The 13,618-nt window shown below is 35.1% G+C and overlaps 1 protein-coding gene across 10 annotated transcripts in view; it reads left to right on the top strand.

The window, feature by feature from the left end:
- The first annotated feature begins 1,385 nt into the window (after positions 1 to 1,385).
- Positions 1,386 to 13,618, top strand: part of LOC118735321 — a 47,136-nt gene continuing 34,903 nt past the window's right edge. Inside the window, exons 1-3 of one of the 10 annotated variants that reach the window (XM_036465006.1) lie at positions 1,386 to 1,519; positions 1,760 to 2,026; positions 6,056 to 6,904. In XM_036465006.1, coding sequence (XP_036320899.1) covers positions 6,377 to 6,904 — 528 coding nt within the window. In that variant the 5' untranslated portion in view covers positions 1,386 to 1,519; positions 1,760 to 2,026; positions 6,056 to 6,376. The other 9 variants (XM_036465010.1, XM_036465012.1, XM_036465011.1 and 6 more) reach the window with 9 other exon arrangements.

The raw sequence follows: 13,618 nt of genomic DNA, 5'->3' as shown, positions 1-13,618 counted from the left end.
TAGTTAAGGTGACTAAAAGGAACACTCGAACACTTCCAACGAAATGCAGAAATATTACCAACAGTCGTTCAATGGCCGATAGCTGACTATCGCCAAAGCAAAGTACATACTCAAACAATCAGATATATTTGTATTACTGTGGAAATGCAAGTGTGTCAACAGAGATAACTTTCATATGTGCAACCATTTTCAATGTTTATTACTCCGGCCAAGGTGTTTTACCTTTCAACGAAGTAGGTAGTAAATGAGCGGTTTCTGATCGCTCTTGTCGTAAAATTTTTTATTGAGAGACAGAGAGCAAGTTAACCAGCAGCCGACAATGAGGAAACAGTTGTACCGTAACCGAAAATGAGCAGCTCAAAAGCGAAAACAAACTTAATAAAAAATAGGCCGTGCTGCCAACTATTTTCGAGTAAAAAATCCAGATTTTTATAAAACCCGCTAGAAAAAAGCTAAATCCCGCAAAACAAAAGCTGAAAATAAATAGGTTTATATGAATATAATTTTAAGCAATACATTTAAAACACTTGAAACTAAAACTATATAGAATAATACAGCTGGGATCCAAGTTCGTAAGAAATGAAAAATAAGACTAAAAGTTAATATAACTATATGTATATATGTACATAAGTGTATACCGCTGCGTAGCTTTGCTTTCACCAAGTTTAGATGCCTGAATAAAGTTCAAGGCCTGCATTAGACCAAGGTAGTGAAAGTAAATGATCGGAAAACAATTTGTTGCCACCTGTATCCGTATAAGTTTGAACTTCAGCCCGAAATTGCATTGTATTACGTATTTATGCCATTTTACAAAATTAATTATATTAAACTGAATTATTATTTTTTTCTATAATATCCACAATAGTGTTCATTAAAAACGGCATAAAGCTCAATAAAATTGTTGAATATAATCTCATCAATGTAATTAAAACGTTTTACAACGTCTTCTATCTCCTCGTGCGATGCGCGAAAACATTGCCCACTGAACACCATTAACTTTTTTAATCGTATCGAAATTATCTGATAATTTTAAATACGTACATATGTACTATATCGTATAAAAGAAAAAGCTAAAAATCCGTAAAAAAAAAGCGGGTTTTCCCGCTCCCCGCAATTTCTCATTTCCTGCCTCTAAATGGACTTCGAAAAAGTCAGATTTGACGGGAAAAGAGCTAAATTGGCAGCCCTGGCAGTAGGTAAGCAAGTATGCTTGTTTATAGATTCACTGACTGTTTGTGGAACGTTAGCGTGGCGAATTCCAAAAAGGTAGTCAGATCGCACAATGAGCTTTTAGAGTAAACGGAGTAGCGTGGCAATGCGTTCAGATATAAGGCAAAGGTGTGCCAAATTGTAAGGTGTGTGAGTATTTTAATTTCAACGACAACATTTATGAGAGCTACTTCCAATGCACATAAGCGTAAATTTTAATAAATATAAGCTTGTGGTTGCTAGTCGAGCTTACGGGTTTTCAGTTGGAATGACAGAGCTCATTGGAAATGGCAAAACAAAGGAAGGCAAAGTAAAAATATGAGCGCACGCTGCTTTTGACTTGGCACGCTGGGTGTGCCGCTTTTTAGCCACATATGTGACGCTCAGTTGCGACTTGACATTGTTGGCTTAAACGCGTAAATTAGTTTTTTGTAATACATAGCGTGACTTGTCAGAACGCGAGCTCGGTTTGAAGTCAACGTTTTCTTCTCACTTTTGCTTAGCAGCTAGCGATCTTTTTCATACTATTTTTCATTTTGAATGTGTGTAGTGGAAAAAATGCCTTTGAGCCTAGAGTGCAAACTTATGTAACGAAGAAATAAATTTTAAAATGGAATATTTTAAAAACTTTTCATAAGTACAAAATCTAAGTTGAATTTAGTTTGTCTACGTGGACGTGAACGTGAACTTAGATACTACGTTGGAAGTAAAAATCTAAAAAATACATTTGGATTTGTATGCGCGTGTTCATCGAAAACCATATACTGGTATGACGTGATCAAAATATCACTGTATGTAAGCGTGTGTAGCTAAAAAAGTAAGCGAATGCAAATGAGGATTGAGAAAGTTGTTAAAAACAACACAACGAAGTGAAATTTTATTATGAAAAATATGCATACTATAATAGATAGAAAGATCTACAAATTTTGCACAAAAAAAACAACAGCATTATAACAACTAAAAATATAAAAAATTAATAATAAACAAGTAAAGAAGTATGAGTTCGGGCGAAACTGAACTTTATATACCCGGCGCAGGTATCAAATATCGTCGTTTCAACTTTCTCTGAACTACCTTTGCATGATAGGTAGGGGTCATTCTTTACACGCTTATAAACGTTTTCGATAATATAAAGAGTTAGACTTAATGATATAATTGAACCTAGTTAGGTAAAAATCGATTAAGTGGTTAGCGAAGTACACCTTTGTAGTTATAAAGTGGGCGGTGCTACTCCCAATTCCTGAAAGCCTATAGTAGTCTTATTTATTGTTAGGAGATTGTTGTAACTATTAACTTGAAGTAAATTAGCGTCCTCAGTTATTGAAATATCGGAGTTTTCGTATTTCTGAAATTTACCGTTATACGGGAAACGGGTGTAATTTAAGTCCGATTTGAATAATTTTCAACAAATTGCTTTTCCGTACCAATGTTATAAAGTGCAACGAATTTGGTGGAAATTGATAAATCGGTTACCCAGATACACATTTGTGGTCATAAGTGGGCGGCGCCACGCCTATTATCCGAAATTTATAATATTCTAATTTTCTGCAAGTGGTTATTGCAATCAGCGATTTTTAGTGAATTAGCTCCAGTAGTTACTGATTTATCGCAGTTTTCGTGGTTCTGTAAATTATCTGTATATGGCAGGTGGGCGTGATTATTGCCCGATTTCAAAGATTTTTTCAACAGATTTCTTAGCTAGACCCTACTCAAGCCTCGTACCGAGTTTGTTAAGGATTGGTGAAGCGGCTACTGATATACAGCATTTCATCATAAGTGGGCGGGGTCACGCCCATTTTCCAAAAATTTCATAACAATGTTATTTTCTACCACAATTCTACTCCACATACGAATTTTCAACAATTTGCATCTAATATTTACTGAAATATCGCAGTTTTTGCATTTTACGAAAATACCGTTATATGGGAAGTGGGCGTGGTTACAGTCCGATTTCGCCCACTTTCAAACCCAACCTACCTTGGATAAAGGGCAACCTACATACCAAATTTCGTTGAGATATCTCAATTTTCGCTCGAGTTATCGTGTACACGGACAGACGGGACGGACGGACAGACAGACATGGCTTAATCGACTTCCCTTTTCATTCTGATCATTTATGTACACGATTGAGAGAATACAAAGGTTGCGCCGATCTCGGACCGCTATTCCTCTCTTAACGAATTTGACAGAATCGTTGTGTGCATGACGTCACACAGGTGCAACTTGTTTACGTTTTCCTTGCAACATTTTTTCTTCTTCTTCCATTCTTGCTCACATTTTGGCATTTCTCTCTCGCAATTGCACCAGTGTGACGTCACACAAAAGTTATTTTCAAAAATCCTCTCTGATCGGCGCAATCTTGTATTCTATCATTCATGATTTATGTGTACATTTGTCCATATTTATATCGATTCGTTTTGGCTGTTACAAACAACCGTTATGCGAACAAAGTTAAAATACCCTTGTACACAAGTGCGCTCTGGTATAAATATAATCAAGAATAAGAAGAAGGTGCTATAAAGTGATAAGTTGATGAGTTCCTTTTCAGAAATTTAACAGGAAAGGAAAAAAATTTCTTATCATAGTCACTTTCTTTCACTATTTCTCAAAACTTTGAAAACAACATTTTTCATCTTTAAAGCAAAATAACACGAACTCGACCGTTATTAAATGATTTCATATTATTTTGGCCTTAGCTGATTTTTGGTGCCTCTTTTCCTGTGTAAATTTTTGGCACCGCAGTACCCATTATAAATACCTATTCCGAATTTCCTCTGCACAGCATGGCTGCTTTCGAGCTTTGTATCTTTGCGAACCTGTTTTCAAACAAAATTTGTGTAGGCATATCAACCAAAAAGAAATTTTTGGTATTCATCTTCATGTGTCACATAGAAGATCTTCATACACAGACTAAGAAATTGGGACAGCTAAAATATTTTAAGAAGTTACTTTTTGGATCGTTCGTATCGACAGTCGTTCGTTGAATTATGTCGTAAATAAAAACATTAACGACAGATTTTAACACGTTTTTAATACTTCTTCATTTCGAAGGGATAATAGGAATAAAAATTTGTAATAGATTATGTCATTGGTTGCCTCATAATGCCAAAGAAAATCTCAAATTTCGACGAACAACTGTCGTTTCGACAATCGGAATAGCGCAAAATAACTGTTCCTAAAACGCATTTTTACAATTTGCAAAAGACAATCATCTCTTCGTTACCTACATTTAAAAATATTTTAGTGGGATACCGAAAACTTTTAGCCATGACTGTGCTATTTGCCAATATTTTATTTGGATATTTGTTCGTTTTCTGTATAGTTATGTACTATGTACTCTAATTTTTCTAGGGCGGCTGATGTGGTGTAGTGGTTAGCAATGCGCGCTACCATTTCGCAGGGCCTGGGTTCAAGCCCTGGTCAAAGCAACATCGCCAAAAAAGGTAGAAAAAAGGTTTTTTCTTAACAGGTGTCGCCCCTCGGAAGGCAATGTATTTCTGTCATGAAAAACAGCCTCTCATAAAAATACAGTCGCCGTTCGGAGTAGCCGTAAAACTGTGGGTCCCTCATCAAAGCGCACGCCACAAATCGGAGGAGAAGCTCGGCCAAACACCAACATATGTGTACACGCCAATCTATTATACATAATATTCTTTTTTATTTTTGCAAGAGCACGTGGGGTTCCATTCCATTATGTATGTACATTCAAAATTCACAAAATTGTTCATGATTAATTTTTGGAATTTCGCAACTACCGACTGGTGTTATGCCGTTGAAAAGGTCGAGTCTGTCTGATTTAGAAATTGCTTATCCATCGAGGAGGTGTCCTCTTTAGTCCACAAAAAAGCTGATATTTTTTATTTAATACTAGTAAGCCCGGGCAGACGTTGTCCTGCTATTTACACACAGATAAATAGGCAGGTTACATGTATCGTAGATATTATGGGTCTTCACACCAAAGCTTGGTACGCACTAGTTTACACAAGCAAAATACATTAGAAAAAATTACCATCACCGAATTACCGAATACCGATCTCGGTGTGAAGAGCCATATTGTTTCTTACGTTTAATTTGATATCGAAATTTACAAAATATTGTTATTATTGTTCACTACGTTTGAAAAAAAAAAACGATCTCTGGTTACGGTTCAAACATCAGCCAGGGCAATGGATAACATGGGATGGTGTCCAAGCGATACATTTTTTGTTGCTGTTGATATGCGCATGTTTATATGTATAAATACATATTACAGTATTTTCTTGCTATCATACCTATTTCTCCCCAACATTAACATATGTACATATGAAGCGTAGCCGCGAATAACATTGGAAAACTCTCGTTTCGGATATGGACAGTTTGTAGTTAGCGTAAACGAACAAAGCGAGACGGGATTTTTAAGAACGTTGCGAGAAGTATATAAAAAATTTCGATGAAAAAAAATACTTTTCTCGGGTCCAAAACTACCCTATCTTTTGAGTTGGAACCAACAATATACACCCACAAAATTTCATTAAAATCGGTTAAGCGGTTTCGGAGATTAGCGTAAACGAACACAGTGACACGGGATTTTTATATATTAAGATAAACACTAATTTTAGAGGGATGTGGAAGCACACAAGCACGCAGTGGCCACTATGATTGCTATTTTTCCTGAAGTAGAATAATATTAATTAAATAAAAGTTAAAAGTCCAAATTAAAAAAACTTTATTTTTTAAATCACCTGTTAACAGATTGCGTTTGAATGAAAATTTAAATTGTGTAAAAAATTCATTAACTGTACAAAAATTGGTTTAACCATGTACAAAAAATTTAGTACAGAAGTATTAAAAACGCATATTTTCTTAGAAGTACGATATGTGCATATGAAGCAAAGCAATTCTCCAACAAAAAAGAATTTAGAAAAAATGCAAAGATAGTAAAAGCAAATACATAGCACGAAATAACTCAGTTATCTACGAAAGCTTTTAAATTGCTTCGCACGCGCTCTAGCGTTAAAGAATTCATCTAAAAACTGCGAAATAGTGGCAAAGTAAAAGGCAATAACTATTTTAGGTACATAAAGAGGCAAAGCAATAATTAAAATAAAAACAAAAGTGGAAATAAAGATATAAATTAAGTCAAAGCAGTCGCTAGTAACAACATATACCCGTACACCAAATACCAGTCATGGCCGATAACAGCGAAAGACAACAACAACAACAACAACAGTCATCATCTACGCATTTCGCTGCCGTTTCACATCCCCTGGAGGATGTCGCCTTGGATGTTACGGACGATTCTGCAGCTGGCAAACAAAACTGGGTTAAATTCGATGACGATGAGGCAGCCAATAAAAATGGCAAAAGCTATAACACCAACAACATCAACGGCGGCAGCAACATTGCTAGTCATGATGGCGAGGGAAATGGTGCCACCCGCACTAGCCCTATCACCACCAGCGTCGCCGCAACCGCTAGCAGTAACCGAGACACGCTGGCAGCAGAGGTGCCAATATCAGCGCCAACTCCGGCAAACCGGTTATCCCCCTCGGTGTTGCTGCCAGCGCCCCCAAGCAGAAAACAAACATCTGTCGCTACAGCGTCAATACCCATAACAACAGCAACAACGGCGGCAATAGCCCGACCGCGTTCACCGCTCAACGGTTCGGAGAGTGGGAGCAGTGCCGAGGCGAGCGTAGCACCAGCACCTGTTCAGGTGAGTAATGGCCAAGCAAAGCAACGCTCTACAAATGGTGTTTATTTTTCTTTTTCAAATTCCACTTTGGAGTATTTCTCTGTGTAGCAGAGCGATGTGGAAAGCTCTAGAGAACTGTGTCGTTAATAATCGTCCGATCTCACATTCTCGCTGAATTATGAATGGAGCGTGCTCTCTATAGGCGTGCGGATTATCCCCAAAAAGTGCTCTAGAAACGAAAAAAGTGTTCGGGTCAAAGTAACCGGTTTAGACCAATTGTAATTGATAGATTACACAGAAAGACATTTACAGTTAATTTTAACCAAGTTTTTACTGATGCCTTCATATCGAAAAAGCCAAAAACCTGATTTTTTATAGCGGCCAATTTTTTGCGAAATTTTAACTTACCTCACACGTTTTATTATCGATTGATTTGAAATTTTTACACAATAAACTAGATACTATTCTAAAGAAACTGAGCTTGACTGCAGTTTTCAAAAGTTTGAGCTTGACTGCAGTTTTCAAAACTTATCAAAAACAAAATGGCGGAAATAGCTTTAACATTTGTCGTACCAAAATTTTTTTATTCGACTGTATTATCCATTAAAAATTAGCAAAAATTCATACATCCTTTTTTTCTATAGGCTAGCTATTTTCAATATTCATCGCAATCTGGATATTAATGTTGACTCGGTATTAAAATAATGTTTATCTGTACTTCTGTACATTGCATGTGACTTTTCTTTGAGTTGTGCTGAATTATAACCATAATTAAATACAATATGCTGATTACTCTAAATAAACCAATGATATTTTTTGTTTTTACGAATGACTTTACATAAAACCCCCTAAAGAGAAATCCTGCGACCGTCCCTGGTTTTTACATAGATACATATATATATAAGTATGTCTATTAAGTTTATAATAAAGAGCTTAAATAAGTTCTATAACACTGATAAATTTATGAATTTCAACATTTTACTTAATATTGCATCCAAAATTACTTGTACAATTGCTATGTGTTATGTATTGTTATAACTTTGGAACTACTTGCTGTTTAAACCTGAAACTTTCCCAAAAACTTCCTTAGATATTTGTCCATAATGCTGCATTAAAACAACAACAAAAATTCAAACTACCTCCATAATTTTTATAAAAAAGTTTAAAGATCTGCCATTTGGTTTTTGATAAGTTTTGCACTTAAGCTCAGTTTCTTTAGAATAGTATCTAGTTTATGGTGTAAAAATTGCAAATCAATCGATAACAAAACGTCTGAGATATAGCGAGTTTAAGTTAAAATTTCGCAAAAATTGGCCGCTGAAGGCATCAGTAAAAGCTTGGTTAAAATTAACTCTAAATGTATGTTACTTTGACCCGAACACCTCTCGAGATTTTTTGGGCATAATCTGCACGCCTACTATCGCATGTTCACATCAGTTAATGGCCAATGATTGTATCTGTCATTCACTTTGTTTTCATTTATTTTTTATAAAGAATTTATTAATGTATGTATCTGCATTTTGAGGCCTGGATAAAAGATTTTCGTAAGCGCCATTCTGACGGTTTATAGCTGTAGATGCAGTTATATGTTTTAAAATAAGGTCTTTCGATTGGTGTTATCAGTTCTTGGGAATCTCATTTAGTTTCCGACTAAAACTTTATACGTAATTTAGTTAAAATTTAAGTAATAATGCAGTCACACTGAACTAATCAAGATATTTCAAATGGCATCATCAATTTTAGGATATTTCCGAGATATAGAGAAAAAATTATCGTTAATTTAGTAAAACTTGGTATCAAAATTATTGACCATTGTTTTCATAAACTCAAAAATAATTAACAATAAACAATAAAATAAATTTCGCAAGCTAGTAACATTCTCCGAGTTTTTTAGGAAGCTCTATCGTCGCGTTTCTGAGAAATTGCATTCCAAACTTCAATTGCGATTTTCGTAAACCTGCAGAAAGTAACATGCGACAATATTTTATGCAAGCAACGATTTGTCACTGAAGTATCTGTTGGTATGCATTTCTCATAACTATCCATTTATCGTTTTTATCAAATTTCGTATTTTCTTTCAACTCCAATAAGCAGACATACATATGCACATAAGTACTCATTTCATTTTGTGTGTTTTATTTTGTATGCGTGACACGAAAAAGTAATAAAAAATGCACTGAAAGAATAAAGTAATGAAAAAGAAAATAAATGAAGAATGAATACATACTCTTCCCATGAAAAGGCTATTTTGTTGTTGAGGCTTCCATATTGCAATGAGAAGGCTGATGCGTCATTCGCGTTTTTATACCATTCATGAACATGAAATAACTCCATAGATATATACTATAACTTTTGTCTGATTTTTGTAAGTACTAGAAAAAGTAAAGATAGATCCACGATAAAGAATACCAAAAGGGTCAGAAATCCGAGCTGAGTGAATTTAGCCATGTTTTTTTTTTGTTTATTTGAACGCAATCCTCACCCTTAGTTTCCAAGATGTCCGACTGAATTTTTGTAAGCGAAAGTCTTTTTATAATGTATTAGCAGACCCGGCGAACTTCGTCCCGCCAAAAATTAATTTTTTATTGAAACATTTGGTCCAACGTTTTCGCCAGCAATTAACGTTCATGTTTGATTTTGTGAGTCGACAGAAAGCATATCCTCCATTGCCGTCTAAAATAACCTGACGAAAGCGTTATACCGGGAAGAAGTCCTTGCGGTTCGATGGTGAATCGTCCATGAATCTGTATAGTCGAGTTGGTGGCAATTTCCAAGCTGGTGAGTATCATTGGTCCACATTCTGTTTAGTCATCATAAAGCAAGGACCGCAATGGTTCTGATGGTTGATTTAACGGGGATAATTTGACTTTGATCTCTGGTGCATCCGAATTGACGATTTTTAGCAATAACTTGGCTCCAGCGCCACATTGCTAATCGTTTTGAATTGAAACTTCTTTAGCGGCGGTTGGTTGGTTGGGAGTAAAATGACAAATTCAACGGAAACTGCGCACGGAAATAGTGCAACGGAAATGATGCAACGGAAATGGTGTAACGTAAATGGTTGGGACCGAAACAAGTGCTTCTTATGTGTATGCATACGGTACTAATTTAACAAAAATTTGCTAATAAAAGGTTAAATAGTAACACTGAGAAAACAACCAATACAAGAATGAAAGTGAAGGTGACATAGATAAAGAAAAGGATACAGGCAAAGGTAAAAATAAAAACAAAACAAGTAAGAAAGTCTAAGTTCGGGCGGAGCCGAACATTAAATACCCGGCGCAAATATTAAATATATGATTTTCACCTTTCCGAAAGCTACCGCTACATGGTAAGCCCAGGTGTATCAATTTTGAGTAAATTAGCGTCCTTAAATTTCAAAATATTGACGTTTAAAGCATTTCTAAAATTTACCGTTACATGAAAAGCCATAATTTTTGTCCGATTTCAATAATTTTCATCGTTTTGCTTTTGTGTAGCAAGCACAATAAAAATACCGAGTTTAGTACAAATTGGTAGAACGGTTACCGAGATACATATATGTGATCATAAGTCGGCGGTGCCACGCCCATTTTTCAAAATTTTATTATAGACGTATTTTCTGGTAAGGAATTGTTGCAAGCATCAATTTTGAATAAATTGGCTTTAATATTTACTGATTTGTCGAAGATTTCGTATTTCTCCAAATTACCGTTATATGAGATGTGGGCGTGGTTATTGTCCGATTTTAAAACTTGTAACCATAAGTGGGCGTGGCTACGCCCATTTTCCAAAAATTTATAACATTCTTAGTTTTCCTCTAAAAATTGTTGTAAATATCAATTTTGAGTTAATAATCTTCAGTATTTACTAAAATATCGCACTTTTCGTATTTCTGAAAATTACCGATATATGGGAGGTAGGCGTGGTTATTGTCCGATTTTGCCCATTTTCAATACCATCCGTCCCACGCCCGAAAGAAGTACACGTACCAAGTTTCGTTATGATATCTTAATTTTTACTCGAGTTATCGTGTGCACAGACGGACAGACGGACGGACAGACAGTCACCGCTTAATCGATTTCTCTTTTCATCCTGATCATTTATGTATATATTTGTCTATATCTATCTCGATTCGTTTTGCCTGTTACAAACAACCGTTATGTGAACAAAGTTATAATACCCTTGTGCACAAGTGCGCTCGGGTATAAAAAGATGCGTAAAGGTAAAGGAAACAAGTAAGAAAGTCTAAGTTCGGGCGGAGCCGAACATTAAATACCCGGCGCAATTATTAAATATATGTTTTCCACCTTTCCGAAAGCTACCGCTACACGATAAGCCGGGGTGTATAAATTTTAAGTTTATTGCAGTTTCAAGCATTTCTGAAATACACCGTTATATGAAAAGCGGTCGTAATTTTAGTCCGATTTCAATAATTTTCAACGCTTTGCTTTTATGTGGCAAGCACAATAACCATACCGAGTTTGGTTCAAATTTCTAGAACGGTTAGCGAGATACATATATGTGATCATAAGTGGGCGGTGCCACGCCCATTTTCCAAAATTGTATCATAAGCGTATTTCTTGGTAAAAAATTGTTGCAACCATCAATTTTGAATAAATTAGCTTTAATATTTACTGATTTATCGAGGATTTCGTATTTTTCTAAATTACCGTTATATGGGATGTGGGCGTGGTTATTGTCCGATTTTAAAAATTTTCGGCCATTTGGTATGTTGTAGCAGGACCAACAACTGTGCCAAGTTTGGAAGAAATTGGTGCAGCGGTTACCAAGTTATACACATGTAACCATAAGTAGGCGTGGCTACGCCCATTTGCCAAAATTTTTTAATATTTTTATTTTTCGTCTAAAACTCATTGTAAATATCAATTTTGAGTGAATTATCTTCAGTAGTTACTAAAATATCGCACTTTTCGTATTTCTGAAAATTACCGTTATATGGGAGGTAGGCGTGGTTATTGTCCGATTTCGCCCATTTTCAATACCGTCCGTCCTATGCCCAAAAGAAGTCCACGTACCAAGTTTCGTTAAGATATCTCAATTTTTACTCGAGTTATCGTGTGCACAGACGGACGGACGGACGGACGGACGGACGGACGGACGGACGGACAGACAGTCACCGCTTAATCGATTTCTCTTTTCATTCTGATCATTTATGTATACATTTGTCTATATCTATCTCGATTCGTTTTGCCTGTTACAAACAACCGTTATGTGAACAAAGTTATAATACCCTTGTGCACAAGTGCGCTCGGGTATAAAAATGACGACCATGGTAAATCTAAACACTCTACTTACATATATATAATTTTGCTATCGATATTTTCGGAACTTTTCGACATAATAATCGATACTTTTATCCATTTTGTTATCGATATTTTTTATAGATTTTGTTACCGATTTGGTTGTCGATATTTTTATCGATTTTGTTGTCGATATGTATCGATTTTGTTATCGACATTTATCGATTTTGTAATTGATATTTATCGATTTTGTTATCGATATTTATCCATTTTGTGCTGGATATTTTTATCGATTTTTTGTGAATATTTTTATAAATCTTGTTATCGATATTTCTATCGATTTTGCTATGGATATTTTTATCGGTATAGTTATCGATTTTGTTATCGATGTTTTTACCGATTTTGTTACCGATATTTATCGATTTTGTTATGGCTATTTTTATCGATTTTGTTATTGATAATTTTATCGTTTTTGTTATCGATATTCTTATCGAGTTTCTAATAGATTTTGCTCCAATATTATTATCGATTTTGCCATCGAAATTTTTATCGATTTTTTTATTGGCGTTTTTAGCGGTTTTGTTATCGATATTTTATTGGATGTTACTATCGATTTTGTTATCAAAAGAGTATAAAGATAAAAATTAAGATAACAGAGAACAGAATAACATAAATGTAATAACAACGAACAGGGGTGAGGTAGGGATCTACATAGAAAAAGAAAAAATATATAACCTTAAGCAAAAGCAGATGTATGTAACGTAAGTTTCACTTCTCCAGTGTGGTCCAGACGCACTTACTTTTTTTGCCATAGTATTGCTTCTATCGTTACCAATATATATATATATATATATATATATATCACGAATATGAGTCAAATCGGATCACCAAAACGATTTTGAGTAATAACTCGAATCCAGCGCCACCTGGCGATTTAAGTTGTGAACTTACACTATACAGGGACCTACTCAAACACATGAAAAATGTCATTAAAATCGTTTCGGTCGTTTAGGAGGAGTGCACCCACCAGAATAAGTCTTTTACATACTGACACTATTCGGAATTTTTTGCCCATAAAAAAAAACTTATCACGCATTCGTTATACTGAGAAAATGCGCAACATCATCAGCGAAAAAAATTCTCAAAAATAAACGGTAACTTATAGCCATTTAGAACTTGCACCTTATGATACTGAAATTGAGTGAACTACAAAACTGTATACCCAAAATTTGGTGCCATTTGATGCAAAGTGAAATATATTTCTATAAAAATTAACAAAAAAATTTATAATGAAAAAGAAAAAAAAAACATATATTTACAGATAGATAAAAGCTTCAATAGTAGTCCCAAAATCTCTATACCAATTTTCAGGAAACTACTACAAATGTTTCCAGAGATACACACTATGAAAAATTCGATATTCGATTAATATATCGAAAGTCTGCAGTAGGTGTCAAAATTTCGGTACAGCCATTCGCGAGATCACCTCTTA

The sequence above is a fragment of the Rhagoletis pomonella genome, unplaced genomic scaffold (assembly GCF_013731165.1).
Source record: "Rhagoletis pomonella isolate Grant_MI unplaced genomic scaffold, Rhpom_1.0 Rhpom_scaffold_00003, whole genome shotgun sequence".
Lineage (NCBI taxonomy): Eukaryota > Metazoa > Arthropoda > Insecta > Diptera > Tephritidae > Rhagoletis > Rhagoletis pomonella.
Note: the sequence above shows the minus strand (reverse complement) of the source record. Positions and strands in the feature narration are given on the sequence as shown.